General features: G+C 56.6%; 1 protein-coding gene and 1 long non-coding RNA gene across 32 annotated transcripts in view; one reads left to right on the forward strand and one right to left on the reverse strand.

Annotated features, from left to right (window-relative positions):
• NRXN2 (neurexin 2) overlaps nt 1–26836 on the reverse strand; it is a 118167-nt gene that overhangs the window by 14925 nt on the left and 76406 nt on the right. For 20 of the 31 annotated variants that reach the window (XM_034932924.4, XM_034932925.4, XM_034932923.4 and 17 more), the window contains 4 exons: nt 14200–14381; nt 9321–9492; nt 5400–5489; nt 1697–2022 (listed from right to left, as the gene is read on the reverse strand). In XM_034932924.4, the coding sequence (XP_034788815.1) occupies nt 1697–2022; nt 5400–5489; nt 9321–9492; nt 14200–14381 (770 nt within the window). Of the gene's footprint in view, nt 1–1696; nt 2023–5399; nt 5490–9320; nt 9493–14199; nt 14382–21462; nt 22479–26836 lie in introns of those variants that run through there. The other 11 variants (XM_034932920.4, XM_034932927.4, XM_055094466.2 and 8 more) reach the window with 4 other exon arrangements.
• Nucleotides 22837–26802, forward strand: LOC129393377 (uncharacterized). Its single transcript, XR_010113358.1, has 4 exons — nt 22837–22944; nt 23426–23493; nt 24549–24635; nt 25284–26802. It is a non-coding gene; the product is annotated as an uncharacterized LOC129393377 (long non-coding RNA).

Here is a 26836-nt window from a genome sequence, read left to right on the forward strand (position 1 = left end):
CGCGAGAAACTGCGGGAAGGTGAGGAGAGAGCTAGGCTGAAGGACAAGGACGAGCAGGGTTGAAAGGGTCATAACCTGCCTCTTCCCAGCCCATGATCTTCAGACTCAACAGCCCTCACTCACCCAAGGGCAAGGCAGTGCCTGGAGGACCCAGCTCCCTTCTGCATTCTTGCCCCCTCGGCACCAGCCTCCATCTTGGGCTTCCCCACCACAGCAGTGACTCCTGGGACTCCCACCTCTCTCTTCCACCAGGATGATCTGCCCATCACCCTCCCACTGAGACCAGACAGCCCCTCGTCCCCTATGATTTGGAGGGTATTGGGCATGGTGGGTACCCAGCCTTGGGTAGAGCCCAGACTTTTTCCCCAAGGGCTCCCTGCTCCCTCGGGGCAAAGTCTTCAGGTCTCCTCAGCTTTCTTTGCAGAGAGGAAGTGGGTACAGGCTTGTCTCTCTGATCTGGATGGCCCCAGCTAGCCTAGTCCCAGGCTTCCTGCAGCACAGACTGGCAGGGAGGAGGGGTCTTAAAGCACATGGAGCCCACCCCTCAGAGGGAGAAGCTGAAGACAGACAGGTGACAGAGGGAGGAGCACATCCTCATGGCCACCCCCAGATCCTGCCCTCACCCTAGAAGGACAGAGGGTGCCTAACAGCCATAGGCTGCCAGACAGGGCGATGGGAAGAGAAGGGGTGGCCAAAAAAGGCCTTCATGGCAGGTGTGAGCCCTCCCTGTGCTAACGGTCAGAGCAAGCACTGGAGGCAACAACTAGAAAACAGCCCAGCCTGGGCTGCCTCAGGAAGTCACACAGGCCTGTCCTGCTCCAGCAGAGCCCCATTCCCCAGGTGCAGGCCCCTCCAGTCCTCCCCTATCGCTAGGGCTTGACCTGACCCAGGAAACACCTGAGCAGGTGGGGTGGGCTCCATGTGCTTCAAGGCCCCTCCTCCCTACCAGTCTGTGCTGCAGGAAGCCTGGGACTAGGCTAGCTGGGGCCATCCAGATCAGCAGGTGGGGTGAGCACCAGGGAACTGTCTGCACTGAGACCCCCTCAGACGCACAGACGGAGAGGACACTGAAGCTGCCTGAGTTGTGGTGCCTGCTCATAGTCACATGGAGAGGGCTTGTGAAGGCAATGGACTTGCAGCCAGGGCTTTCCCACTGCAGGGACCCCAGCAAACAAGGAGAGGCTCCTCCTAGCTTCCACCAGCCTCTGGAGAGGGGCTGCCCATGCCAGGTGACTGCATCCAGCCCTCCCATGCTGTCACCCCTGCCCACAGCAGGGCCAGCCTGGTACCATCCATCTCCCACTCTCTGCCCACACAGAACACTAGGCATGGCCTTCACTGGGGAAGCAGAAGGAGCCATCCTACTCTCACCCAAAGTCCAGACTTCATCTCTCTTAGGTAGGGTGGTCTTCTCTCATATAACTGGGCCATCAAACTCCTCCCCAATTCTGGGAATGGTCCCTCTAGAAATAGTGGTCACCCCCACATCACAAGATCCCTGGTCATTAGGGTGAAGGCCACTTCCTGAAAGGTGACCTTGCCCATCGCCATGGCAACAAAGTCAGCGACAGCAGCCTTCAGGATCCCAACAGACCCCTTGGACCCTCACTCTAGGCACCACTACTGTGGCTATGCAGATATCAACCCCATCCCCACCTATCCCTGCCCTAATCCACCAGCCAGAGTGGGGCCTCACCTGGGTGGTGCTGTCCCTCAGTGTGGGGGAGCGGCCCCGGCGCGTGGTGGTAGTGGCCATGGTGGTGGTAGTCTCCATGATGGTGGTGGCCATGTCAGCCAGCAGGGTGGTGGCCGTGGTCTCCGCACTGAGCAGCACGGACGGCCCCTCCCCCACCAGGCGCAGGTGACCCTCAGTCCGCACATTGGGGTCGCTCTCGGCGGCCAGCGCCAGCACCTTGAGCCCATTGTAGTAGAGGCCGGACACCTGGCCCTGGAAGGGGCGGCCCTGATCCCGGCCCCCGATCTTGATGGCAGCCTGGCTGTTGAAGATGGTCAGCTGGCGGCCTTGCAGGAGTGGAAGGGGGTGACAGAGAAGGGGCAGGCAGTGAGGGGAGACCAGGAAGGGAAGGAAGAAAAGAAGGAAGCCAAGGAGAGGAAAGAGGAATGGAGGAGAAAGCCAGTAAGGGAGGAGGGGACGGGGAGAAATGAGGAAGGGGCAGAAAGCCAAAGGGAAAGTCCTTGTCAGCCACAGCCCCTAGCCCAGCCAGGTGGGGACCCCAGAAGGGGAGGGCACCCAGGGTACACACGGGCTGGGGAAGGGGAGCCCAGCCCCTCCTCCCCACCATGTGCAAGCCTTCCCACCTTCCCCATTCCCTCTCCTCTCCAGCTCCAAGGTCATCTCCCCTCTTCATCCTCTTCCCTCAGTCCATCCCCATCTTCTCCCTCTGCTTCCCCAAACATCCTGCCCCAGTGTCCAGCCCTGAGCCCTGAAGCCATGGAGCCCCTGGAAGAGGCAGATAGAGGAGACAAAGAGGCAGAGACAGAGGAGGTAGCTGCCAGGCCAAGGTGGAGTCGGTGCGTGTGAGAGCAGAGAAGGAGGTGAGACAGAGTGATGGTGTGTGGAAGCAGCAACCTGCCCAGGCTGACCTCCCACCTACAACCAGGCCTTCTGACCCCTGGCCAGGATCCCCTCTCTTCTCCCGGACTGCCAAGGCCCAGCACTGCCTGGGACCAGGCCCTGTTAAGCCGAGCCCTTCCTCCCCACCTGGACATGCAAGCACAGAAGTGGAAAATGTTAAAGGGACCTTGCTTCGCTCACTGACAGCCAATAAAACCCGCTCCAGCTCCAATCTCACCCCACACTCCAGTATGACACCTCAGAATTCCCAGCTGGGTGGGGTTGGGCTGTTCTGTTTGTTTTTAGTGGATCTGGGGGTCGGTTTAACCCTCTGAGTTTGTTGTTTTGGTTTGGTTTTTAGAAAAGATGTTTATTATGTTTAAGTTTAGATTTAACTTTGGTTTTGGTGCTGCTTATTTTGTGGGAGGGAGGGGGTGGGCAGAGGGCCTACCACATTGCCCCATCTCCCCCGGAACCTTCAGCTGCTGGCACTGGGGGTTTTAGACCTGGCTTAGCCCTTGTTAGCCTCTGGTTAGTGCCTCGTTAAAGATCTGGTTTAGAGTTAGGTGCCTGTAAGCCTTGCCCCCAAAACCTGGGCTGAGGACAGTCCAACTTGTGAAGCCCACAACCTCTTTGGAAACAGGTTCTCTGGGACACCCAGGCCTCTGGGACATCCAAACATCCATCCAGCCTCTAGCCAATGATGGCCACTGGGGTGTCTCCCCAGCCCCCCACTCAGCCTTCCTTCCTCCTCCAGCACCCTCCCACTGCCCACTCAGGCAAGGATAGCCCCTGGACCAGCAACGCCCATTACTAATGGCCAAGAGGCCAAGAGGCAGAGGGCCAGTGGTAGCAGCTCTGGTACAAGTCCTGGAATACCAGACCCAGAGAGGCCCAGGAAGACCTCTGCATCAAAGTTTTTTCCCAGACATAAGAATCATGAGGAAAACAAAGGAGAGAAGGATCACAGTGGTCAAATGAGTTGGGGAAGGAAACATTTCACAATCGAACAGGTTTCTTTCTCCAAGGGCTTCTCAGAGCCTTTATTAAACTAATGCACATATGCATCTCCAAGAGGAAGAAACAGGATTCAGCACTTCCCAAACTCGTTCTACCACAAATCTCTCTATTGTGAAGCATCTCATGGGACTGTTTCACAGGACATGCTTTGGAACTGGAAAATGGATTCATCCAATAAATATTTATTGAGCACCTACCATAGTCAGGCGCTAACAATAAAATATTCCCTCCAAGCATCCCCAGAACTTGTTCTGGGATACTTTCCTGCTGTTTCTTTCCTCTCACCCTCACAACATGCCTGTGAGGTGCGCTGAGTAACCATCACTGCCCCATCAGGAGAGAGCTGAGCCTCAGAAAGGGGAAGTACTTGGCTAAGGCCACAGAAAAGTGAGTTCCTTCTTTCACACTTCGGGCACTACCTCTCTAATCCAATCGGTTATTTTCTAGAAGAGGAAAGTCAGATCTAAGGCAAAAGGGAAGGAGGGCCCTGGCTCTCCTTCATCTAAACCACAATTCCTCCCCCACCCCCCAACAGGGCCTGTCCAGCTCTCCCTGCTCTTGGGGTCACAAGTTGTCCCAGCCTCAGCCCAGGCTGCTCCCTTGGCCTCTCTGATTCTGGAAGAGGGAGGTGGGTAATGAAGAGGAAGCCACAGTGTTAGCAAACTTGGTCCCTGTGGCCCCTGGCCCCATCCGCCATGAACTCCTCAAAGGGTTAAAGTTCACCCCGCTGGAGAGAGCAGCCCAGTGTGGCTGGGGGCTGTAGGTTTTAGCGATGTCTGTTACAGTCCCTTTAACTTTTTGTCCTGTTATGGGTTTATCACATCTGGTTATCAGCAGGTTTAGGCCCCACAGGCATGGGGGGCTAGAAGTTACATTTGGGGGTTTTAGTTGGGGAAGGCCCCAGTGGACATTTAAAAGCACAGTTATCAGCTGGTTAAGTGGAGATTTAACAGTTCTACTTCCCCACTAGAGTTTAGCCTTAGAGGTACAGAGCTCGCCCCCCCTCCCCAAAGGGAATGGGATGGATATGTCCTTAGTCCCCAGCTTCCCTTGGTGACAAGAAGCCTTCTCTCTCACACCCAGCAACACCTCACCACACTGGGGCCTCACAAGGGGCTTGCTTGGTCTTCCTCATCAGCCAAGCAGGAGCAGAAATCCCTATGGGCCCACCACCTCCTGCCCCACTTCCCTTAGTCTCTCCTCAACTTCTCAGAGGCCTTCTGTGGGGCTTGTTCCAGAGATAGCAGCCCCACAGCACTCTCTTTGGGGGTCTTTCCAGTAAGATCTGAGGCCCCCACTCTTCTCTCTTCTCCTCACATGGCTCTGGTGAAGCCTTCCTAAACCTCCTCAGGTCAGCCTTCCTGCTTCCCAAAGGCTTCCTGCCTCTGCATGCTCTGTGGCCCTCAGCTAGCCCTCTACCAAGCCTCCGAGATGATTCCGGGCAGAGGGAACCTATCTCCAACCTGCATTCCCAGCCTGCTTGTGATTTACTGCCGGGCTCACAGTGGGGAGCTCCCATGGTAGGGATCTTGTGGATTACCCTAGTTGATCCCAGGTTTAAAAAGAGAACAAGACTCCCCCTACTTCTAAGAAAAAACCCCACTCCTACCCCAAAAACCACCACTCTGAAATGCACAGACAGACCCTTGACTCCAAAGGGGAAGGGAGCATTCTGGCTGGCCAATTGTCCCTTCACTTGGGGGTGGGCATTGGTGAAGGCACGGAGGGGGAAAGAGAGAGCTCTGCACCTTTAAGATAGTGTTTTTAAAGTTAATTAATTAATTAATTAATTCTGGTTAATTACCTTTGTCGAGCAGCCACTCATCTACTACTCGACCAAGCCGGTAGGGGATTCTCTGTCTAGCAATCGCCAGGCGCTCGTTATCAAAGTTTCCTTGGAAAAGTTTAGAAAGACAGTAGGTTTCTCAGGCGGCGAAGTCCAAAGGAGTTAGAAAAGTAATTATGCAATCCTCAGGAGACTCAGAGTAAGCAGCAACATCCACGGAAAGAGGGGAAGGGAGGAAAAGAAACGCTGGGCCCCTCTTTTCCCTTAACCCCCTCCCTAGGCTCTGGTTCAGAGCCAGCCCCACCCTGGGGGCAGCAGCAACCCAAAGCAAAAGAGATGAGAAAAGAAGAAAAGAAAAGGGACACAAAAGAAAGGGAGCTGGAAGGTCAAAGGTCAGAGGTTAAACAGGTTTATCTGTGGTTAAGCTGCTGTGGCCCCCTTCCTTCCCCATCCCAAAGTGGGGGGGCAGGCAGGGGAGGGGCATTTAGCAGGTTTAAGTTGGGGGCGGGAGGCATCAGTGGCCCAGCTGGTTTCTGCGTTTAGAGGGCGGTTTAGAAGTGGGAAGGATGGGTTAAGCGGGGTTTATGCGGCATTTAGGGGGCCACCCAGCACGCACATTGAACAGTGAGATTTAAACCACTTCTCCAGGCCACCTCAACTCCCTTTGCCTTCGTGCTCCACTCCCAGCTTCCCCTCAATTTCCACCTCATACCACACCCATGACCCCGCCACCTCATACCACACCCATGACCCCCCTTAAGCCCCTCCTGTTCCCAACCCCACCACTGCACTCCCTTTGCAAGGCCTCCTCACCCTGGTCAGGGCTCTCTTTCTACTGGGCAGCCACTACAGGTGTGGCGCCTGGTGTGGGAGCTGGATCATCATCCAGCAGCCCCCTTCCCCTTCTCACCTCCTCTTCGGCCCCTTTCTCCTCCCCTGCAGACACCCCCTGCCTTCCTCTGCACCCTCCTCTGCCCCGAATGCACCTTGACCATTTTCTACTCAGAGCCCAGTTTCTTCTCCTTGCTGTCTCAGGACCTCATCTTGCTCACCCTGCCAGGCCCTCAGCCTTTCTTCTCCAGGCTCCTCCCCCCAGTTCCAGCCCCCATCTCTTCTGCAAGCTTGGCTGCCCATCTGGATACCCACCTGTTCCTCTCTGCACTCACCAATCTCCAGCCCCTGGAGACTGGGAAAGGGAATGTGTGTGAATGTGTGTGTGCGCACACACGCCTATGTGGAAAGAGGTTTGTCAGTGCACCTGAGAGGATCTGTACACCTCTGTGAGCTGTGGGTGATCCTGGTCTGCAGCAGTGGAAAGAGAACTGATTTCCTTTGAGAATCTGGCCACTCCTCCCATTTAAGCCACTGACATACTATTCAGTGCACGCTGGTGGGGCCAGGAGGCTTTTCCTCTCATCTCTCACTGCACAGCTGTGCTCACCTGCCCAGAGACCCGGGCCTGGGCCTGCCTATGTACACCTCCCATGAAGGTACACACGATGTGTTCATGTGGGTATGGATGGTGCCTCCTTGGGTGCTTATGAGGCAAGGAGATTCTGCTTTCCCTATAGATTCAGGATATTTGTGTTTAAATTAAAAACAGATCATTCAATCCTGTGTGTGTGTCTCCAAGAGGAAGAGAAAAATGTACATCTGCCTGGAGGGAGGCTGAGTATACAAAAATTCTAATAAAAGTCCTATTTATTGAGCACCTTTGCTATGCCATGCCATTCTAGTGTTTAATGACATTCTCACAGTATTGCTATGAGGTAGGTATCATCACCTTTCAGAAGTGGAAACTGAGATTCAGAGAGGCTAGATGACTTGTCCAAGGTTACACGCTTGTCAGTGGGAGATCCAGGATTAAAACCCAGGTTCTTCTGACTCAGAATCCATGGGCTGTGTCTCTGTGCTCCCAAAGAGTCAGAGGGTCCCCCCCCAACTCTGGGCCCATGCATACTGATGGTCTGACCTGCTGGTATTGCTCAGGATCTGCCCTCAGTATATACAGGCAACCACCAGACCCTCATGTTACTCCCCTTTACAGGCAGGGGGCACCCAGCAGCCTTTCCTCACCCCTAGTCAGGGGTCCCTGAGGAGAGGAGAGCAGGAATAATTCTTCCACCCTGACTGCTGGCCTCCTGGGCCCCAAGGGGAGAAGCTCTAGATCCAAGTCCTGGCTTGACATGGTGAGGCCTTCATGCTTCCAAGCCCAGCCCTGTCCAGCACAGGCCAATGTCATCACTGCTACAAAGGTTGCCCTAGTATGTGTGCATCGGAGAATGAGAGAAGTCTGCTGCCCACAGGAATCATGCCTACACAGCCAGAGCTGTCAGTGTTGGCTTGTTGGGGGGCGTGGGGGATAGGTGGAATTTAGTGTAGGAGGGTTGGTGTGTGTTGAGTGTCCCTACATGTACCCAGGGACTTGATGTAGGCTGGCATCCCTCTGCAGAGCTGTTTTTTCATGTGTCTGTCTGACCATACAAATGTCTGCATTTGTCCATATGTCTAAGGTTGACCTGTGTGTACATGAACCTCTGTATGTATTAGGGGGCCACGCAGGCCTCTTTATCTCCAGGGACTTTCCAGAAATGTCTGGGTACAAGCCTGCATAATTGGTGTCATAAGCCTGTACTGGCATCTTTACTCCAGCATAGGTGAGCCCATGAAGGTTTACACATTGGCCTTTTGCCCCTGCCCCTCGCAGTCAGCATGGGGCAGCTTCTCTGCCTCAGCCTGGCTATCTCTCCACCTGGGAGAGTGATGGAGGTAGCAGATGCTCACTCTGCTTCTCAGTCAGGCCCTGTGTGTGACTGCAATGTCGCTCAGACTGTATCTCACCATCTCTGTGTTTCTGCAGTTCTCCCTGCAGTGTTTCTGTTTCCCCTCCCTCTTTATCTCCCATGCTGGGGCTCTCCTCCGTTCCCTCCCAAGGCTCTGTCCACCTCTTCTCTCCCTGGGCCTGCATGTCAGCATCTCCATCTACCTCTCCACATCTCTCCTCATCTTTGCATATAGTTCAGTGCTATTTCCATATCTTTCCATTGCTTCCCCTCTGGTTTCCTCTCATTCTAAGGCTCTGTCTCTGCCTCCCTCAATATCTTTCAGAGTCTCTGCCTCCTCATTTCTTCCATGTCCTCATCTCCATCCCTCTCCTGTGCTCCTCAGACCTTGGTTTGTCCTTGGCCGCCACAGCTGTCACCCTGTTGAACTTGGTCTGTCTGCATTCTCAAGGCTCCCTGCAAGCAGGGACTGAGTGCCCAGGACCTAGCACAAGCCCTGATGTCTAAGTAGGTTGTCAACAAAGGTTATTGAACGCACATGACCCTGTGTTTCATTTTTGTTGTCACTTGTCTCTTCCTCCCTTTCACCATGTCCCTCACCGCCTTGGACACTGGGGGTCCTTTTCTCTGAGTCTCCGTGGCTACTCCTCTTCCTTCGTTAGATCTCCTAATATGGATCTCTGACTTGCTCTTTATAAGGACCTCGGTTCTTTCCTTGGCTCTGCCCGTGGTAACAGCCCTGTCTCCTTGCCAAGACACGTTTTATATTACTTCTGGATTTTCTCTCCTGTTTCTGCATCTGTCTCCCTCATTTCTGAACTCAACCTTTCCGCAATCGCATCAGATTCTCCTCACCTCTACCCTTCCTCCACTTCTCCCCCCACCCCCAAACTGGACCCTGGCCTTGCAACCTTCCCAGCTCAGCCCTGCACCTTCCCCCATAGGGGGCGCATTCGCACCACCACGGTCTCGCCCCGCCGCCACGAATCCCGACTTTTCCTAGCCACGCCCCTGCCCTAGTCCCGCCTCGCAAGCTTCGTCTCTCCAGTAGCCCCGCCCCAGAGCCGCTTAGCCCCGCCCCGGTGCGGCCGCACTCCTATCAGAGGCCGCCACCCGCCCCGCCATCGCACCTCCTCCGCGGGCCCGCGCCGCCTACCTGCCGGGTACCGCTCGTTGACCGGCCAGCTGTCCACCTGCAGGGTGGCGTTGCCGCCGCTTCGAGTGAAGCGCACCACGTGGTATTTGCCGTCGCTTACTATGGCGTTGGGCTCGTCGATGGTAATGTCGTCCGTGCCCACGTTAAAGATCACCCCCACGGTGCCCTGGTCCTGGGGACAGGGAGGTGGAGGTCAGCGACCAGAGGGAGCAACCATTCATCCCTTCTAGTGGCTACTCCTGTGACCACCACTAGCCCAGCTCCGCAGCACTTAAGGCACCTTTCCCAGGTCTCAACCGCTGGAGGAGGTGGGCAGGCTCGCTCCCCTTCCCCACATGCAAGGGAGTAACTTGAGGCCGGAGGTGCGTGTAGAGCCTGGGCCCAGAGCGCCTTCCACTAACCACACCTGTCTCTTGCCTTTTGGTTTGTCCTGGATATTCACAAGTATTCACAGAGCACCTACTCTGTGCAAGGGCCACTGGGCCCAGACAGGGGTGATGGGGCCAAGCTGGGGACCAGCTCGGGGCATGGAGGGCAGAGGCCTCTCTAAGGCAAGATCAGCAGAGAAGTCCACAGAAGCCGGCCTCTGCCAGAGGAAGGTCTGACCCCCAGCCCCTCCCCAGTCCCCAGCCTCCAGCCTCTCCTCCCTGGTATGCTCTGTACCAAGCAGGCCCCCAGGGGGCTTCCACCCACACCAGGGCATTAGCATGCCTCTCCTGGCAGCCTCTCAGGCCCAAAGTAGGTCAGGCTCTGAGTGTGGGGGTGGACCCTCTGCAGCCATGGGGCTGGAGGTGGGGGGTGTGGACTGTGTGTATGGTGGGATGGACACCAGAAGAGCTGAGGGTCAAACTATGCTAGACTGACCAAGAAAGGGGATCGTGGGGGTTTCGGGGTAGGGGGTGGAGCTAGGGGCTGGGGAAGGACAGGCAGAGGACAGACAGGGACGGAGGCCTGGAGAAGGGGAGCAAAGAGCCTAAGCAATCTCTGGGACCCAGGCCCACGGGACACTCTGCAGAGGCAACCCAGGATCAGCCCAGGAAGAGTTCTGCCTGTGGTGCTAGAGTGGGAGGGAGGGCTTCACCAAACCCTAAATCATGCCAGGCCCTGAGTGGGTACTGTACACGCATGCTCTCTTCCCTACACCAACCCGCTGAAGAAGCTCATAGCTCCCCATTTCATCAAGAAAGAGACTGAGGCTCAGCATAGTTAAATAACATCTCAAAATCTTGCAGCTCATGAGAAGGAAGCCCCAGATTTGAACCCCAGCTAGTCTGACTTCAAAGCCAGTGTTCTCTCCCTTTGCCCACCAGTCTAGGAAGACCCTGACTCAAGGAGGTGGGGGTGTGGGATGATCCAAGAGGCTGCTGAGGCCTACCTTCAACACCAAAGGCATCTAACCAAGCCAACGAAGGCCCATTAGGCACTAAGCCTGAGCCCCTGTTTCACTTCCCTGCACCTCCCAGCAGCACTCCTGAACGCGGTCTCAGCCCTCCTCCCACACGGAACAGACACTCACACAGGTTCACTCAAACCCCCTGGCTCACACACTCTCAGGCACCCAACCCATCATAGAAACACACTACACTCCTGGGGTCTTCTTGAAAGACTGCCCCAGTCTGGCCTGGACATGTGGAACATTCAGCTGCCACCTCCTTCCTGCATCTAGCAGAGCCGAGAGGCTTGGTGGCACTGGGGGTGTTGGCAGGGGTGGCTCACAGATGGGGCAAGGGTTGGGGTTTGGCAGAGAGAGTTGGGGGACAAGGTTTGCAGCTGTGGCTCAGGAGACCCATGTCCTATCCCTTCCCACTTGTGGGGTCCAGTTGTCTCCTTCTCAGAACCTGGGAAAACCACATACATATATGCATGCATGCACGCTAACACACAGATGCATGCACACAGTCATATATGCGTGCAGCCTCTCTCCTCAGATGCAGTAAAGCAGGGAAACTGAGGCTGGGCTTGCCTAACAAAGAGTATTAGCAAGCCCCACCCATTCACCACCCACAGACTGACAACATCCCCAGGGAGACGGGCTGATCATCTGCTCCCCACACACGGGAAGGAACAGTCGATCCTCCTCGGTACTATTGTTAGTAATAATACCACCCAGAATAGTATCAGCTCCCTGGATTCCTCTGAGGATTTCTCCCCACAGGCTCAGCCCAGGCAGTGATGGTGGTCAAGGAGCACATGCAGTCTGAGAGCCAGGCTGGCAGAGTGCCGGCCAGGGAGCTGGAAGGCAGGACACCTGGGTTTCCTAGGAGGCAGTCAAGCTCAGGGCCCTGCACTCCGGGGGAGAGGCAGCTCCCCAGAGCCTCTCCCAGTGTGAAGTCAGTTGTCACTTCTGTTAAAGTCATTAATTCCTAATTCCCCAATTACCTCATTAGGCGGCGGTGGGGAGAACGAAGCCGCTCCTACAGCAAATAATTATGGGAGTCAAAATTAATTTGGCAAAGTGGAGCGACGCTTTATTAGAAACGTCAAATTGCTTTTCTCTTATTTTGCTGCCGCCTCCCCACTCTCTGAGAGCTGCTACTGACGCTGTGGTGGGAGCTGATGTGTCACCAGGGGAGGAAGGGGTTTGGGGGCTGCCCCCAAGGGGCCTCAGCCCATCTGGTGCCCACCTCCCACCTCATGGCTGGCTCCTCTCATGGACCCCCACCCTTGCCAGGCCTCTCCACCCTCAGGCAGACCCCCGTCTTCCCTGCCCTCTGCCGTACCCAGCACCAGTACTTGTTCCTCCATAGCCTTGCACCTTTAAGGCCTGTTCACAACTGTTGGGAGAGAAAAGGAGGAAATCCCTTCTCCTCGCATCCTGATCCCCCTACCCTTTCTCCTCAGTACTGGGGGAGCCCTACGCCCTAACCTAACAGGCACAGAGGCCCACAGTCCTGCCTAGGTAGCTGATCAGAGATGGTCGGGATACTAGCTAACACAGCATGCTCCCTACGTGCTTCACATAAGTGATCTCCTTCAACCTCCAAACATCCCTCTGTCCTCTTCCTATGCCACTCCATAGATGGGCGAACTGAGGCTCAGACAGCTGCGGTGACTTGCACAAAGACAGCAAGGAAGTGGCAAAGTTGGGATTCAAACCCAGACCATCTACTGCAAGCCATGCAGAGCTTCGCATGAGGGAGAAGAGAGAGAAGGAGCAGCCCTCACTCACAGAGGACACAGGGAAACCCAGTCACACCCCGCCACCCAGAAAGGCAATTGAAACAACTGCAAACACCACTACATGGGGAAATACACATCTATAGATACACTCCATCAGAAATCATGAGATCCAGTCTCTGTCTTCATCCCCCACTGTCACAGCTGTCACTCCTGACACACATCACCATGCATCCAGTCCCACACTGTCGTCTACAGCCACACTGTCTTTCGCTTGCCAGCTGCCTCTCACCATTCTAGATAACTGCCTGTCCCGCTGACACAGGTACAGAACTTCCAGGCCTCTTCTTGGGCCTGACTACTGTCCTGCTTGCTAGTCGTCCTTCTGCACCCCTTCCTCATCCGCTGCCACTTCCACCCCAGCTCTGCTCTGCCCACAGGAAGTCTCCCCTCATGCTCCTTCCTTCACACCCTGGTGTTGGGGTGGGGTGGGGTGGGGTGCAGACCTGGGATGCTTAAAAGCTATTGTGTAATGAAGGCCAGTGGCTGCGTTCCCAAGCAGATGGGGAGAGATCAGAGCCCAAACAAGCCTCTCCCCTGGCTTCCTCTCTCCCCTTCCAACTAACTATGCCCTCCTGAAAGCCAGGGGCCCCTCACCCAGAGCTTTCCAGCCCACAGAGCCTGGCCAGCCTGCCTGATCCCCACAGCACAGGGGTCCTGGCCAGGGTGAGCATGTGAAATACAGGCAGGGAAACAAGGTGGCTGTTAGGGGCCAGAAATGTACAGATGAAGACTGAGGGCAAAGGCTCGGGATTGAGGACTGTGGGGAGGGGTCAGGGGAGAGGTTGAGACCAGAAATGAAATGGAGCAATACCAGAGGTCGTAGGGAAGGGTGTAGGGCAGAGCCAGAGATGGGGGAAAGGGCAGGGAAAGAAAAGGGGCCACTTGCAGACTAGAGTTCAACAGGACTCAAAACGGTGAGTCAAGGAGCTGCAGATATGGTAGGAGGCCCAGAGGGAGACCCTGGGAAGGAACCAAGGTCAAGGCGGGGAGCAGGCACAGGGAGGGGCTAGGGCTTCTCCCTGTGGAGCTGAGCAGAGAAAGGCAGAGCCAGGTGGGAGCTGAGGTCAGGGTGAGGATGTGGGGCTGGGCCAAGAGGTCAGTGAGGAGTGAACCTGGCTAGAGAGGCAGTAAAGGAGACAGGGTAAGGGGGCTGCTGGGAGGGCAAAGGTCACGGAAGCAGAAGTCAAGGGCAGCATAGAGGCAGGGGCAGAATCCAGAGGCAAGATGAAGCTGCAAGGGTGGGCTGCCCTGGGGCAGGTAGGTATGAAGGAGGGGCAGGAATAGGTGCAGGACACAGTAGGCTGGCCTAGCTGGTCTAGGAGTGAGCAGGCAGCAGCCCAGGGGAAGTCACAAATGTGGGACACCTCCGAAGGCTACAGGAGAATGGCCTGGAAGTCCCAAAGAGGCCCTTGACTACTTTTAGGAAGGTCAGAAAACACAGGTGGTCTCAGGGAGTGGGGAGCTGGAGAAATTTGAATCAGATGGGAGGGTGGATCTGGGAGTCTTGGTGAATAACTGAGAGAGGGAAGGGTCTCAGAAGCAGAACTTCTTAGCAGGAAGCTCCAGCAATGAGGGAACAGAGGTTCTGAGGGTTCCCCATGAGGGAAGACTTGAGGTGCTGATCCCATGGCAATGAGGGGCTGAACTGATTTGGGAGCAGGAAGCTTGAGGTTGAAGGGTTGGGGCCCAGGGTCCTTACGATGTGCAGCTGCAGGTAGTCTCCAAGGCCGGAGGCGCTGTCCACCCGCACCAGCACAGCGCTCCGCTGGTGGGTGCTGAAGCCCACGGCCAGGCGATCCATCCTCGTGCTGGGCCTGTCATTGGGGGGCCACGTGTAGGTGATGAGCGCTCCCCCCTTCCCAAAGATGTATGTGGTCCCGGCTGCAGAGAGAAGGAAAGGGAGACAAGAAGAAATGACATCAGGAGGACGAGGTCAGCAGGTCCTCAGGGTTGTGACCAGAGGGATGGAACCCCAGGTCTAGATGTGGGACTTCAGCTGTGATACCCACAGCAGCCACCAGCCCTGCCACCCCAGGGAGAAGTTGGCAGGCGGGTGCCTGGGTGAGAGCCTGTGCACGCGCACAGACAGATGTAGCTGCCTCATCAAGAATGCTAGCTTTAATTACAGCAAAATAGAGAGGTAATAGAGTGACACAGAGAGAGAGCCCAGAGAGAAGCTGTAAGGAGACTGAGAAGACAAGAGTGCTGTGGGCAGGAAAGACCCAGGGGGCCCAGTCCTGACTAGCTCCACTTCTCCCAGGCCTGGCAGAGGTGACAGATCCAAGGTGTGTGCTTCTTTGGGGCCAGAGCTAAGCAGGCACCAAGGAACCCCAGGTGATGGCAGGAAGATGAGCAGAGCTGTGTGCAGCTCTGACTCACGGCCAGAGCTGGCGCCCTCCAACATCTCCCATCCCAACCCCTCTCCTGGCTTGCCCAGGACTCCCTGCTTCCGCCCTCACCCAGGGGGCTGCCTGGGTCCCAAAGCAGGAAGGTCCTGGAGCCCTGCCCAGAAAGGAAGAGACAGCCATGAGGTGGAGGTGGGGGAAGGGGGAGAGGGGAGATTGACAGCCAGAGGAGGAAGGAGGCAGAGAGACAGATGGACAGAGAAGGACAGAGAGGGGTGTAAGTGAGAGAAACGGGAGAGTGGGAGCCGGAGATGAAGGCTCCCTCTCCCAGCCCTCCCCTACCCCACCCTCTCTCCCCTTCTCCTTCTCTTCTTCGCCAGCCGGCTGCTGGGGGCGGGTGTGAGGTCCCTAACGATCTCAGCCCCAAAATAAACCCCATTAGTCGCCATGTTCCCTCCTGCGGCTGACTGAGCTCTCTGGGGGTGGGGGTGGGGGCTGGTCACCCAGTTTCCCGGAAAGGAGCCTTGTCTGGGAGGCCTGGAGGACTAGTACTCCATGGCCTGCAGAGAAGGGAAGGGAAGAGAACAATCTTGCATTCTTTAGAACATAAATGGAGCAGATGAGATTCATAAAATGCTTAATTAAATAATTAGCCACTAATGACTCCTCACAAAGCACTTCTTGTGAGGAGAGGGGTTCAAGGGAGGACTTAAAGAAGGAGAGAAACAGATGAGGCCTAAGGGCAAAAGCCTAGACAGGGAGAAAATGTCAGTCTGGGGGTGGGAGAACTCTGGAGTCAGGAACTAGGAGCCTGCAGTGGGGGGCAGGAGGGCCTGCAGCACTTCTAAGGAGCAGGCCTTGCCAGCAGCCAAGGAGGTGGCCCAGTTGGTAACACTAGGCCAGGTTCCCTCAGGCACCTCGGGGTGTCTCGCCTCAGGGACTTGAACCCCCTTGTAGTTGGGGCAATCAGGGGTGAGGAGGCTCCATCCCAGGGAGCTCCTAGGACCCCAAAGGGGAGGGGCTGCCTGAGTGCTTTGGGGGGAGCCACGATCTGCAGGCCCAGGGAGGTGCTGAGGAGAGAAGGGAAGATTATTGCCTGGTTCCCAAAGAGGTAGTGAGGCCAGCAGGGGGTTGGGGGAAGCAGGAGCCATGGGTACCCTTGCTGTTCCCCAGAGCACCCACCATCAACACCTTCCATCTCCCCAGAGTGAGAGGTGACCCTGGGAGGAAGGGCAGGAGGGAAAGAACCACCTGGATGGCTAATAACTGACATCTCACCTCTGCCTGTAGCCAAGAAACCACCCCCAGCAGACAGAGGGGGCTTGGCTCTGCCCTCCCCAGACCCAGGTGTCCTTTCTACCTGAGGGCCCTGGAGCACAGTGGTGAGCACTGAACCCTCAGGATGGGGCCCCAAGTCGAGGGTGGAGAGTTGGCTGACAGTGGGGTATGCAGTGAGCCCCACCCCCACCCCATGTGGTCACCTGCCTGGAAGGGCAGCGCCTGGAGGTGGGGAGCCCAGTAGGCCTCAGCCGGTAACGGTCTCTCCACTCCCAGCACTGCAGCACTCCGGAAAATCGGCTGTTTCCATGACAACTGTAATACCCAGGGTCCTCCTCCCCACTCCACACAAGATGCACATCTGAATTTGGGGGGTGGGGCGGGCCAGGGGAGCAGAGATGCTGACCTTCCTCCACACACATTCCTACCCTCACCTTCCTGATCAGAGGCTGCAGCCTCTTCACCCCTGGGCTCCAGGGCCTCCCATTCAGAGAAAGCTTTATTGGGTTTCTTGATCCCTCAGACCAGGGAAGGAAACCAAGTCTACCTGCAGGCTGCCTCCAAATTCCCCAGGTCTAGGAGAAAAGAGGCCCTTTCTCTTCACTTCCCACCCCAGATCCCAGACAGCAAGCACATCACCATGGACAGAGCCCTGTCTGTGCCCAGAGAGGGCGGGAGGAAAAAGCCGGCCAAATGCCCCACTGGGCAGGCAGTGAGGCAGGAGGGATCAGAGGCGGTGCCCAGCGCCCAAGCCCCAGGCCCCACACCCACACACAGGCGGCGACGCACCCAGCTGCACACAAAGACCCAGCGTAGAGAGGCAGACCCCCGACAGGAGGCGAAGCAGCCAGGAAACATGGCGGTGAAGGCACAAAGACAGACCAGGGAAGGCGGCCCCAGGACAGGGACTGGCCAAGCGTGGGACAGGGCGCACGCGTCCCCGCCCCCGAGGCCCGCGGCACACAGGCTGCCCAAGCCCAGACCTCCCCTGGGATTTATCACCCAGCTGTTCTCACACTGCTGCCAGTTTATTACGCTGGGCGGGTCTGTTAAAGCCTAAGAGCGTTTATTATACTGTGGGGGGACTGGGCGGAGAGACACTTCTTGGGCAGAAGAGGTGAAGGATGAATGGTTTATTGGACTGGGGCGGCAGTAATTACCCTGGGGAGACATTTCTCTCCCCAGCACCGCGGCTGCCTCCGGAGCGCAGAAGGCTGGGGTTCGGGAGACCGCGGGGCTGGGAGGCGTGGCTTCCGCCAGGCCCCTCCCCAGCCGCGCTCCGGAGGCGCCTTCAGCCTCTTACCCCGGCAAGCTGTCCTCGGCCCTGCCCACGGACTCCCCCAGGGAAGGCACAGCTGTCTTCTAGGAGACACGGAGCGCAAAATAGTGCACCACATCTAGAACCTGACAGGCTCCAGAAAGGGTCTGAAAGGCAAGAGGGGCCTAAGCCAAGGCCCAAAAATGTTGCCCAAGGGTGGTGTAGACCAATAGTTTTTGACCTCTCTAGGAAACCACCAGTGAGCTGAATTGTGCATAACATTTCAGAGAGAACTACACACCTGAAGCCTAAGGCAAGAAAGCCTCTGGCCAAACACAAGATGCCATAGGCCCAGGTTCGGCACCTTCTGCCCATGTCCAATATAGTCTCCTCAATACCTCCTAGACCCAGAAATTCACTCATCCAGTGAAATACTCTAAATGTTCAAGAATATTCCATGCAGTCCCACACACACCTGCATTCTAGAAAAAAACCAACCAACCATTAATAATGGTTAGCTAACCCAGACCCAAACAACATAATCATCCATGTAGAAAACCACCCATGCAGTGATGCCCCTGTGGTTAAAACTACATGTGCAGAACCTCTCTGCCTGCCTGTGTGCCTGCAGCATCTGAAGCCATGAAAGAAAACCTTCTGGAATATCTAGACTTGTGAGAGGATAAAACATCCTGCACAACCCAGAAAAGCCATGGCCCTAGTGCTCACAGCCCACACCAGCGCTTTGTACATGAACCTTTACATCCCAGATAGAGAGATCTCTAATGGTCTAGATCCCTGTGCTCAGCTGTCTCTTTATCTAGGATCCCAGAACACAGCCTTTCAATTCCTAACCCCCTGCTTGGCCATAAACCATCCAGTCAGAAATCCAAGTTAACACACCCTGTTCAGAAACAAAATAAATGCTAGCCCCCTTTATAAGCTGGAGTGATAAACCTGGAACCCATGGAAGCTACTGACTCAGAACTTAGCAGGGATTGACCACTCCATTCCTGGCCCGACAGTACCAGAAATGAACACGGTGGGGTGGGAGGAACCTCAAGGACTCTGAAACCAGAATTGGGGATCCAGGACCAGGAGAGTGTCACCCCTGGGCTCAGCTCATTTTTAGGACCCAGGTGTGCCAGTCCTCCCATGTCCCAGACAGACATCAGGTACAGGAGTGGCAATGGGTGTCTGGCAGGTAAGGACATTATGTAACAGGAAAAGTTGGGGGGGATGGCAGGGTAAATGGGGGATGACGTGAAGAGAAGAGAGGAGAGAAGGCAAGTAGAAACACAGTGAGACCCCAAAAGAAGGCAAGTGGAGAAGCTGGTGCAGAAAGGAGAGAGGCTGCCTCCCACTGGGGATGCTAGGGAGACACTGGGCAGAGAGGAAGCCTGGCCTGGAAAGGCCTCCTGAGCTGGCCTGGTCCTCTAGCCAAGTGTAGGGTCCCAAGAAGAGCCTGTCTTTTCACCTCTCCCACCATGGTTAATGGTTAACGGGAGCAAAGGTGGGGTTCAGCCAGAACAGGTGGCCTCATCCCTTCTCCTCCTTTCCTTGGGCCCTCGTCCTTCCTCTCAGCTGCCCCACCCTTCACAGGCTCCTCCCCCACACCTCCCACCCCCTTCTATCGCCATCCTGGAGCACCCTCCAGATGGCTCTTCCTGTTTCCACCAGGCACTGGTCCTCTTTCTCCTCTGCACAGCAAAGGGGTGGCCATCTCTGAGGTGATCCTAAGGCCAACATTCCATACCCTGTCCTCCATACTCTTCTGGCCACTTTCAATCCCTCTGTCCAGCTTTTGCTCCTTCACGGAATCTTCCTTGGGCACTCTGGCTCCCAGGCCCTCCTTCCTACCTGCTCAGGGTCCCTCAGCCAGTTCCTCTCTCCTACACCTTCCTCTTCCACACTCTCTTCATCCTGCAAAGCTCCCCAGTATCCCTGACTTCCTTTATCTATCTGACTCCTTCATGCTTTGCCTCACTGCCCAGAAAGACCATGGCCTATCTGGGCCCCTTTGGGGGCAACACTGGGCCTCAAGGGAGCCAGAAGGAGACAATGAAAGGGGGAGGAAGGTAACAAAGAGCCAGAGAGTTCCTGGGGAGGGGGAGGGAGTTAAGGTCCAGGAGCAAGGGGTTGGGTGGGGTCATGGAAGAAGAGAAGGAAACTGAAGAGTGTTGCCTGAGAGGAGCCAGGTGGGACAGAGATAAGATGAGGCAAACTGTATTGGGGATGAGAGAATAAAAGAATGGAGGAAAGAGTTTGAAGGAAGTGCTCCAGGGAAACTGGATGAAGAGAAAACGGAAGCGTGAAAAGGGAGATAAAGATAAAGTAGGAGAAAAGGAAGAAGACCAGCAAATGAGCAGAAAGATTGGAGGTGATACAGGGGCAGGATTGGGAAGCAAAGAGGGACTGGCATGGAGCAAGAATGGGGAGGCACCCAGGGGCACAGATGGGAAGGGTGAAAATACAGGAATGGAAGATGATGGAGGAGCAAAAATGGAGTAAAGAATAAGAGGGGATGGAGAGACAGAAACAGGAAGTGATGAGGGTACAAGGATAGGAAGGGAGAGAAGTGCAGACATGGGAGGCCACCTGGGTACAAAGCGAGAACTGATGAAGGCACAGCGATGAGAGGGAATGGGAGCATGGAGGTGTCAGAGAACCCCGATGGGAGGCGACGGACATGGAAGGTGAAGAGAGAGGGGCACAGAGAGGAGAGGACATGAATAGGAGGACAGGTATGTGAGGTGTTGAGAGCACAGGGATGGGATGAGATGGGACAGGATGGGATGGGATGGAGGCACAGAAATGGGAGGTGAGAGAGGTACAGAGATAGAGGTAATGGGGCTACCCTCTGAAAGGTAATGACAAGGTGCAGAGATGGGAAGTGATGAGTAGACTAAAATTGGAGGTGAGGAGGTCCCTGGGATGCAAGTGACAGAAGTCCTGAGATGGAATGTGGAGGGACTCAGGTGGAAAGTGATGGGGCTGACATGAGATGAAATAAAATGTGAAGAGGGCCAGATGTAGAAGGTAATGGCGAGGACAGAGCTTGGGAGTGATGGGGGCACAGAGTATGGAGGACAGAGATGGAAGGTGACAGGTACAGGGGTGAGAAGAGATGGCATGCAGAGAATCTTAGGGGTCTAAGATATGAAGTGATGGGGGGCCTGAGATGGGGCTGAGGAAGGACAGAAATGAGAAGGTGATGGGGTCTGAGAAGGAAGGTTAAGTTTTTCGATAGATGGTTATGAGGGGCAGAGATAGGAGGTGATTGTAAGTGGACAGCGATAGAGGACTGACACAGGAGGGGAAGCCTGGAAACGGGAAGTGCTGGGCCTACAGAGGTGAGATGCTGGGGGTCAGAGGTAGAGACAGAGCAGAGATGAGGGGACATGGAAGGGAGACACTAGAGATTAGGGGAACAAGGATGGGAGAATGGCGGGACAGTGGAGTGAGTTGGGAGGTGATGGAAGGCCAGTCATGGGAAAAGAAAGGAAGGTTGCTGGAGGGATGGAGGTAAAACAGAGACATACATGAAGAGGTCAAGGAGGAAGAGACATGTCAGAGGCAGAGATGACAGATGTGACAGAGGTGGGAGAGAGGTGAAGGGGGAGAGATGACAGACCAGCGATTGAAGGGTGAGGGTGAGGCAGAGGTGGAGGCAAGACAGATGGAGAGATGATAAGGGGCCGAGATGGAGGAGGTGATGCGCAAGAGAAATGGAAGGCAGAGCTGCACGGAGAGGATGAAAGGACAGACAGGGCGGGGAGGGTAAGGAAGTAGAAGGAGATAATGAACCAGACCTAGGGGTAAGCAGGTTTAGGTGAGGCCAGGAAGCAAAGTGCTGAAGACAGAGATGAGGGTGATGGGGGAGAGGAGAGATGGAGGCAAGGGTGGGGCTGAGATGATGGGAGCTGGAGATTGGAGGTGAAGGGGCTCCGGGACGCAAAGCAGAGGGGCCGGGCTCGGCGTGCACAGCTGGGGTGGGGCCCGCGGGGGCCCAGCTGCGCACACGGGAAGCGCCCCCCGCCCCCGGGCCAACCGGGTGGCCGGCATCTACAGTGCCACTTACCGTGGCCGCCGCGGGTGAGGAAGGGCATGCGGTTGATGGCGATGGGCACGGTGCCGTGCTTGCTGTGGAAGTGGTGGACGTGGTGGGTGGTGCTGAGGCTGGAGGAGACCCGGGCCCCCTCGGCCGCCCCCAGCAGCAGCAGCAGCAACAGCGGCAGCAGAGGTGGCGGCGGCGGCGGTGGAGGCGGCGGCAGGGGCCCAGCCAGGGCCAGGGGGCGGCGCGGGCACCCCCCCGGCCCGCTCCCCCCGGGGGGCATTTCGGCCCGGGGGCGACCGCCTCACAGCCCCATGGCCGGGGGCGGGGACGCGGGGCTGCGCAGCCCCGCGAAGCCCCCCTCCGGCTCCGAGCTCCGGGAGCGGGGTAGGGATGAAGCGGAGGTAAACCAGGGCCCAAGCCTCGGTCCGGAGCCAACAAAATCAACTGGATCCCGCCGGGAAATCGGGGGTCCGCGGAGCGGCAACGCCAAGGTCCAGGATGCCTGGGTCCATCGCGAGGAGCTAGGGGTCTCTCTGCATCCCGGCGGGGTCGGAGCGGCGCAGAGGGCCGTCAGAAACCCGGGGGAGCGCCCGGGGGAGGGGGCATGGTGCCGAGTGGAGAGGGAGGGGAGCGCGGGGGCCAAGCAGGGAGGGGAGAGCGAGGGAAATCCTGCGGAAAAACCGAGCTGGGGAGCGGGGCGGTGCGGGCTGGAGGAGAGAAGAGGGACGGAGACCTGGTTCCCCCGAAAGCGGGAGACCGACGGCGACTGGGGCCGGCCGCGCCGCTGCTGCCGCTGCCGCCCGACGGAGGCCGGGGGAAAGGAGGGAGCGGCCGGGGGATGGGGGGCGGGAGAAGGGGGAAGGGAAGCAAATCCGGGTGAGGGGGGAATGAAGGGATAGGAGAGGAGGGGATAGGAGAGGAGGGGAGCGGGGCTGAGCCGAGGAAAGGCGCGAGCCTGCGAGATTCCGGCGGAGAGATGGAGGCAGCGAAGTGTTGCTGCAGAGGCTGAGAGGGCTGGAAGGGAGAGGGAGGGAGGGAGGGAGAGAGGGAGAGAGGGAGGGAGGGAGGGAAGGAGGAGAGCGGAGAGGGGAGGGGAAGCGCGGGAGGAGGAGGGGGCAGGGCGGAGGGACCAGAGCGGCTCCCGATCTGCGGGCGGCGCTGGGCAGCTCAGCCGGGCGGCACCTGGCTAGCCCGCTCGGCGCTCTCCTCTCCTCTGCGCGCGCCCGCCCCTCCCCCGCGCCTGGACGCGCGCGCTCCTCCTGCACCCCCCTCCTGGAGAAGGGACCCTGCTGAATAATGGAACGGGATTGAGGCTAGCAAGAGAGGCCACTTTCTTCCTCCCCGCCCACCCCACCCGGATGAACCCCAATAATGCTCTCTGGCACAGCCTGCTGAGATGCCGCGGCGGCCACCTCTGCACCACCCCTCGCAACGCACGTGCACACTGAGATGTGTATCGGCTTGGGTATGGAGACATCCACGTGCCCATACGGGCACAGTGTGCGGGTAGGCACACAGGCTCAGACACATACATGCATGCATGTGCTCACAGACACTGGCACACCAACTCACTCTCAGGGGAGCATATACACATGCTCACAGGGCATACATGTGTGCACACACACGTTTGATCACAGGACATGAATGGCCAACATACACACAGACACCCCTGCTCCCCAAACTCACCCTCCAAAATAGGGTCCACAGCATACAGTGCACCCAGAGCCTTCGAGGTACTCAGGAATAAGACATGCCACACACATACAACTCCCCACCACCTCCCCAAAAAGCTGCTCCCCCAGCCCCCTGCACAAGCCTCTCCTGGACTCCTCCAATCCTTCCTCTCCACTACCACTGCCCCTCCCCCAGCCCCAACCTCTCCCTCCATGGGGGCGTCTAGAGGACACCTGCCCACTGAGTGTCCCATTTAGGACAAAACCCTTCCTGGGCCACATATGTCAAGCTGAGGAAACCACTTCTCCTTCAGGATGCCCTCCAATTGGGTTCTGTCCCCCAAACTTTTGGACGCTCTGGAAAGCACCTGTGGCCCCAGAGGTAAGCACAGAGAGACTCCTTTCCCGTCACCCGGTCGTATGCACCAACCTGCTCGGACAGGGGACAGGGTGGGAAGGCAGAGGGTAGAGGAGGAGGGAAAGGAGGAGAGAGGTGGAGAGGGCACCTGGGGGAGCTGAAGAAACAGTGCAGCGGAGTGGGGAGGAGGGCTGGGTAAGGAAAGGACAGGAGGCAGGGGCGGGTGAAGTGAGAAAGGGGAGGGCTGGGAGAGAGGAGGCTGGGAGGGGCTGGAGAGAGCTGGCTCCTATTTATTGATTCTAAACTCCATTTGGGAGCAAAAACTGTCACCACGAGCCCCATGTGCCACCCCCAGCTCCAGGATGCAGTCAGGACCCAGGACATCTCCCCAATGCTGCTGCCAGTCCTCCATCCCTACTACATGCCAGAGCTGGATTTGGCCCCCAGGTCTTTAGAAGTGAAGAAAGCGGTCCTCAGAGGCACCCAGAGGAGGCTTCCGGTGGTGCAGGGCCCCGAGTCATGCAGTGCTGGAGGAGAGACTGCATGCCAGGAACAGGGCTGGGGCCCCCAGAGGCCACGTCCTCCTGCCCTCTCTATCACGTTCTTGGGCCCCTGGATCTGGAATATAGACTGACACAGCTCTGAGCAGGCAGAAAATTTATGGTCCCACAGGGAGGGAGGGAGGAGCCGGTGGCGAGAGGAAAGGAAGGGAAACCGCCTAGAGGCCAATCAATACCAGTGAGTGGGAACTGGAGAGAGATGGGGGGGCCAAGGCTGAGAAGGGAGGGGGAGATATAGAGGGTAAAAAAGAAGGGAAAGACAGAGGTATGTAAGAGATCAATAGAGGCTGCAGAGATGAACGGAGACAGGGAGGCAGAGATGGTAAGGAATTGACCACCTGGGAGAGGCAGGAGACAGGCTCTGAAAGACAGGAGTAAGCAGGCCTGATGGGAACACCTCGGTCCCAAATCTCAGCCCTGGGAAGTGTCTCTTTTTAGCTACCCTTTCTCATTTCATATTCTCTTTTTCATTTGCTGTCCACTTTCCTCCATCTCATCTTTTCTCTCCTGTCTTCCCAGAGCAGACACTCATAAGCCTTAAAGGAACACAAAGTCCCCTCCACCCCCAGGAGTAGTCCCCATGTCACAGATGGAGAAATTGAGGTGGTAAGTGGGGAAAAGTTGTTCTGAAGGTGTGACCTCTCCTCACCCTAGTCTCTCCCCCACCAGACAGCTCCACCCCCCAGCCCCACCCTTCAGAGGACAGGCCCTGCTCCTTCCACCTTTGCCATTTCTACCCTCCTTCTTCTCTTGAAACCAGGGCCTGCCTGCGCCCCCAGGGCCTCCCACGGGTGAAGGCAGAGCTAACTGAACGGGTCTCTCTGCTGGGTTCCTGCCTGACCTTGTACATCACAGGGCCCCAAGAAGACGTGCCATAGAAAGAGAGCATGAAAAACCAGAGACAAGCTAGGAAGGAGGAGTAGCCCTGGGAGAAGAGAGGATTGGGTCCCACTCCCAAGATTCCTGCCCTGCCCTCCAGGGGCGGAGATCTCAGCATTACCCCAGAGCCAGAGCTCAGAGCAGCAGCACACTGAGCCCTGTGTGGCCCCCAGGTTGCACCCACCTTGGCTTAGCTCCACAGCTTTGCAGAGACCAGTGCTTGGGGATGGTGACGCCTCCCAAGATGCACCCTTCTCCCCAGCCCCAACTCTCCCTCCCTCCCACCAGCCTGGTACCCAAAGAAGTTGCTCTTCCTATCCCTGCTGAAAGGTGGCACAACCCTCACTTCCCATCCATCTCATGCCCCCTTTCCAGAAGGCTCCACTGTGTGGGAGTGAAGCAGTGGCGACGGGCAGCAGCGCTTCGTGATCCTGATTTCTTCCACCCCAGGCAAGAAGTGCCCACCATGGGTACCACCACCACCCCCCCGAGGACTAAATGAGCAGCAGGGAGTGACAAACAGTCAGGTGCACCTAAGTTCCAGCCAAGCTCTACCATCGACACTCTATGACTTGGGGTGAGTAACTGCCTCTTACTGAGGCCTGGGTTTCCTTATCAGTTAAACACAAAGGCCACTGCCTTCTCTGAGGATTAAATTAAAAGGGCCTTGTAGCAGCAAAACATGAAACTATTAGTGGGGAGTGTTACTATTAAGCAACGAAGTTACCATCATCTCCAGATCTGTGCAAAACTGAGTTAGCTGGAGGGGAAGAGGTCCAGCCACAGCCAGGTCTCCATGCCTTGGCAGTCAGGGCTGGAACACCCTCAGCTGGCCATTGTCTGGAGGTTTTGGAAGGCACAGACAGCAGCAGGTCAAGTAAGGAAAATCCTGGGAGACAGAGTGGAGATGTGGTGGTACCCAAGGGCTGGACATGCCTAAGAACACGAGGAAAGCACTGAGGGAGATGGGGTAGACATTTTTTTCAAAGGGGAAAGAAAAACTAACACCACCCAAGAGCTCCTGGACCCAGTAGGTTTCTCCTGTAAGAAACTCAGGACTCATGCCCAGGTGATGAAGGTCCCGCAGTGTGGTATGGAGGCAAAGGCACTGACTGGAGTCTCACCCCAAATCTGCTATGAACTACCTCCAGAAATCGACTGTCCCTCTCCAGCCGTATTCCATGTCTGTAAAATGGAGACGCTTCGTTGTGTGTGTGTGTGTGTGCATGTGTGTGTGTGCATGTGTGTGTGCATGCATGTGTGTGTTTCTTCCCAGGCAGTTGACTTTTCTGCTTGGTCTCTCAGCAGGACCCCAGGGAAGATGATTCAAGCAATGCTGAGGAGGCTGCACTCTGCCCACCCACTCCAGCCCAATCATCCAAGGGAAATGCCAAAGCTACCCCACAGAGTAGAAGGTTGCCTCCCCGCCATTCCTGCCTCAGCTGCCCTCCCTCTGCAGGGCTCTAACCAGCTGCAGGCCACCAACCACTAGGGACTGGGAGCTGCTGCTGACCCTGCCCTCTCTGGGGAGGGGCCTCAAACAGAATGCAAGTTGGCAATCAGATGTCCAGCCTAGGAGGAAAAGAACCAAGCGAAGACAGTAGGGAGTGACCTTGTGGCTCAAGGGGACAAACTGCAGCTGGGATTATTGGGGAAGAAAGAGGAGCCCATTCCAGGGAAACCAGCTGTCCAGCAGCCTGGCCTCCTGGAAGCCTCCAGAGCCTGTCCTCTGGGGTGTGGTCCTGCTCTCAGCAGGAAATAACAGATTCCCACTTCATGCCCTGAGGGCACCAAAGGGGGTGCAGATTGTTAACAGCCCCCCTCCCTGTGCAATAGTGTGTCTGTGTGAGGTACAAGTACATGTAAGGCCATCACCAAAACTACACAGGACAGCAGCAAGTTCACCCCACTAAGGCCAACACCTTTGG

Source organism: Pan paniscus, chromosome 9 (genome assembly GCF_029289425.2).
Source record: "Pan paniscus chromosome 9, NHGRI_mPanPan1-v2.0_pri, whole genome shotgun sequence".
Lineage (NCBI taxonomy): Eukaryota > Metazoa > Chordata > Mammalia > Primates > Hominidae > Pan > Pan paniscus.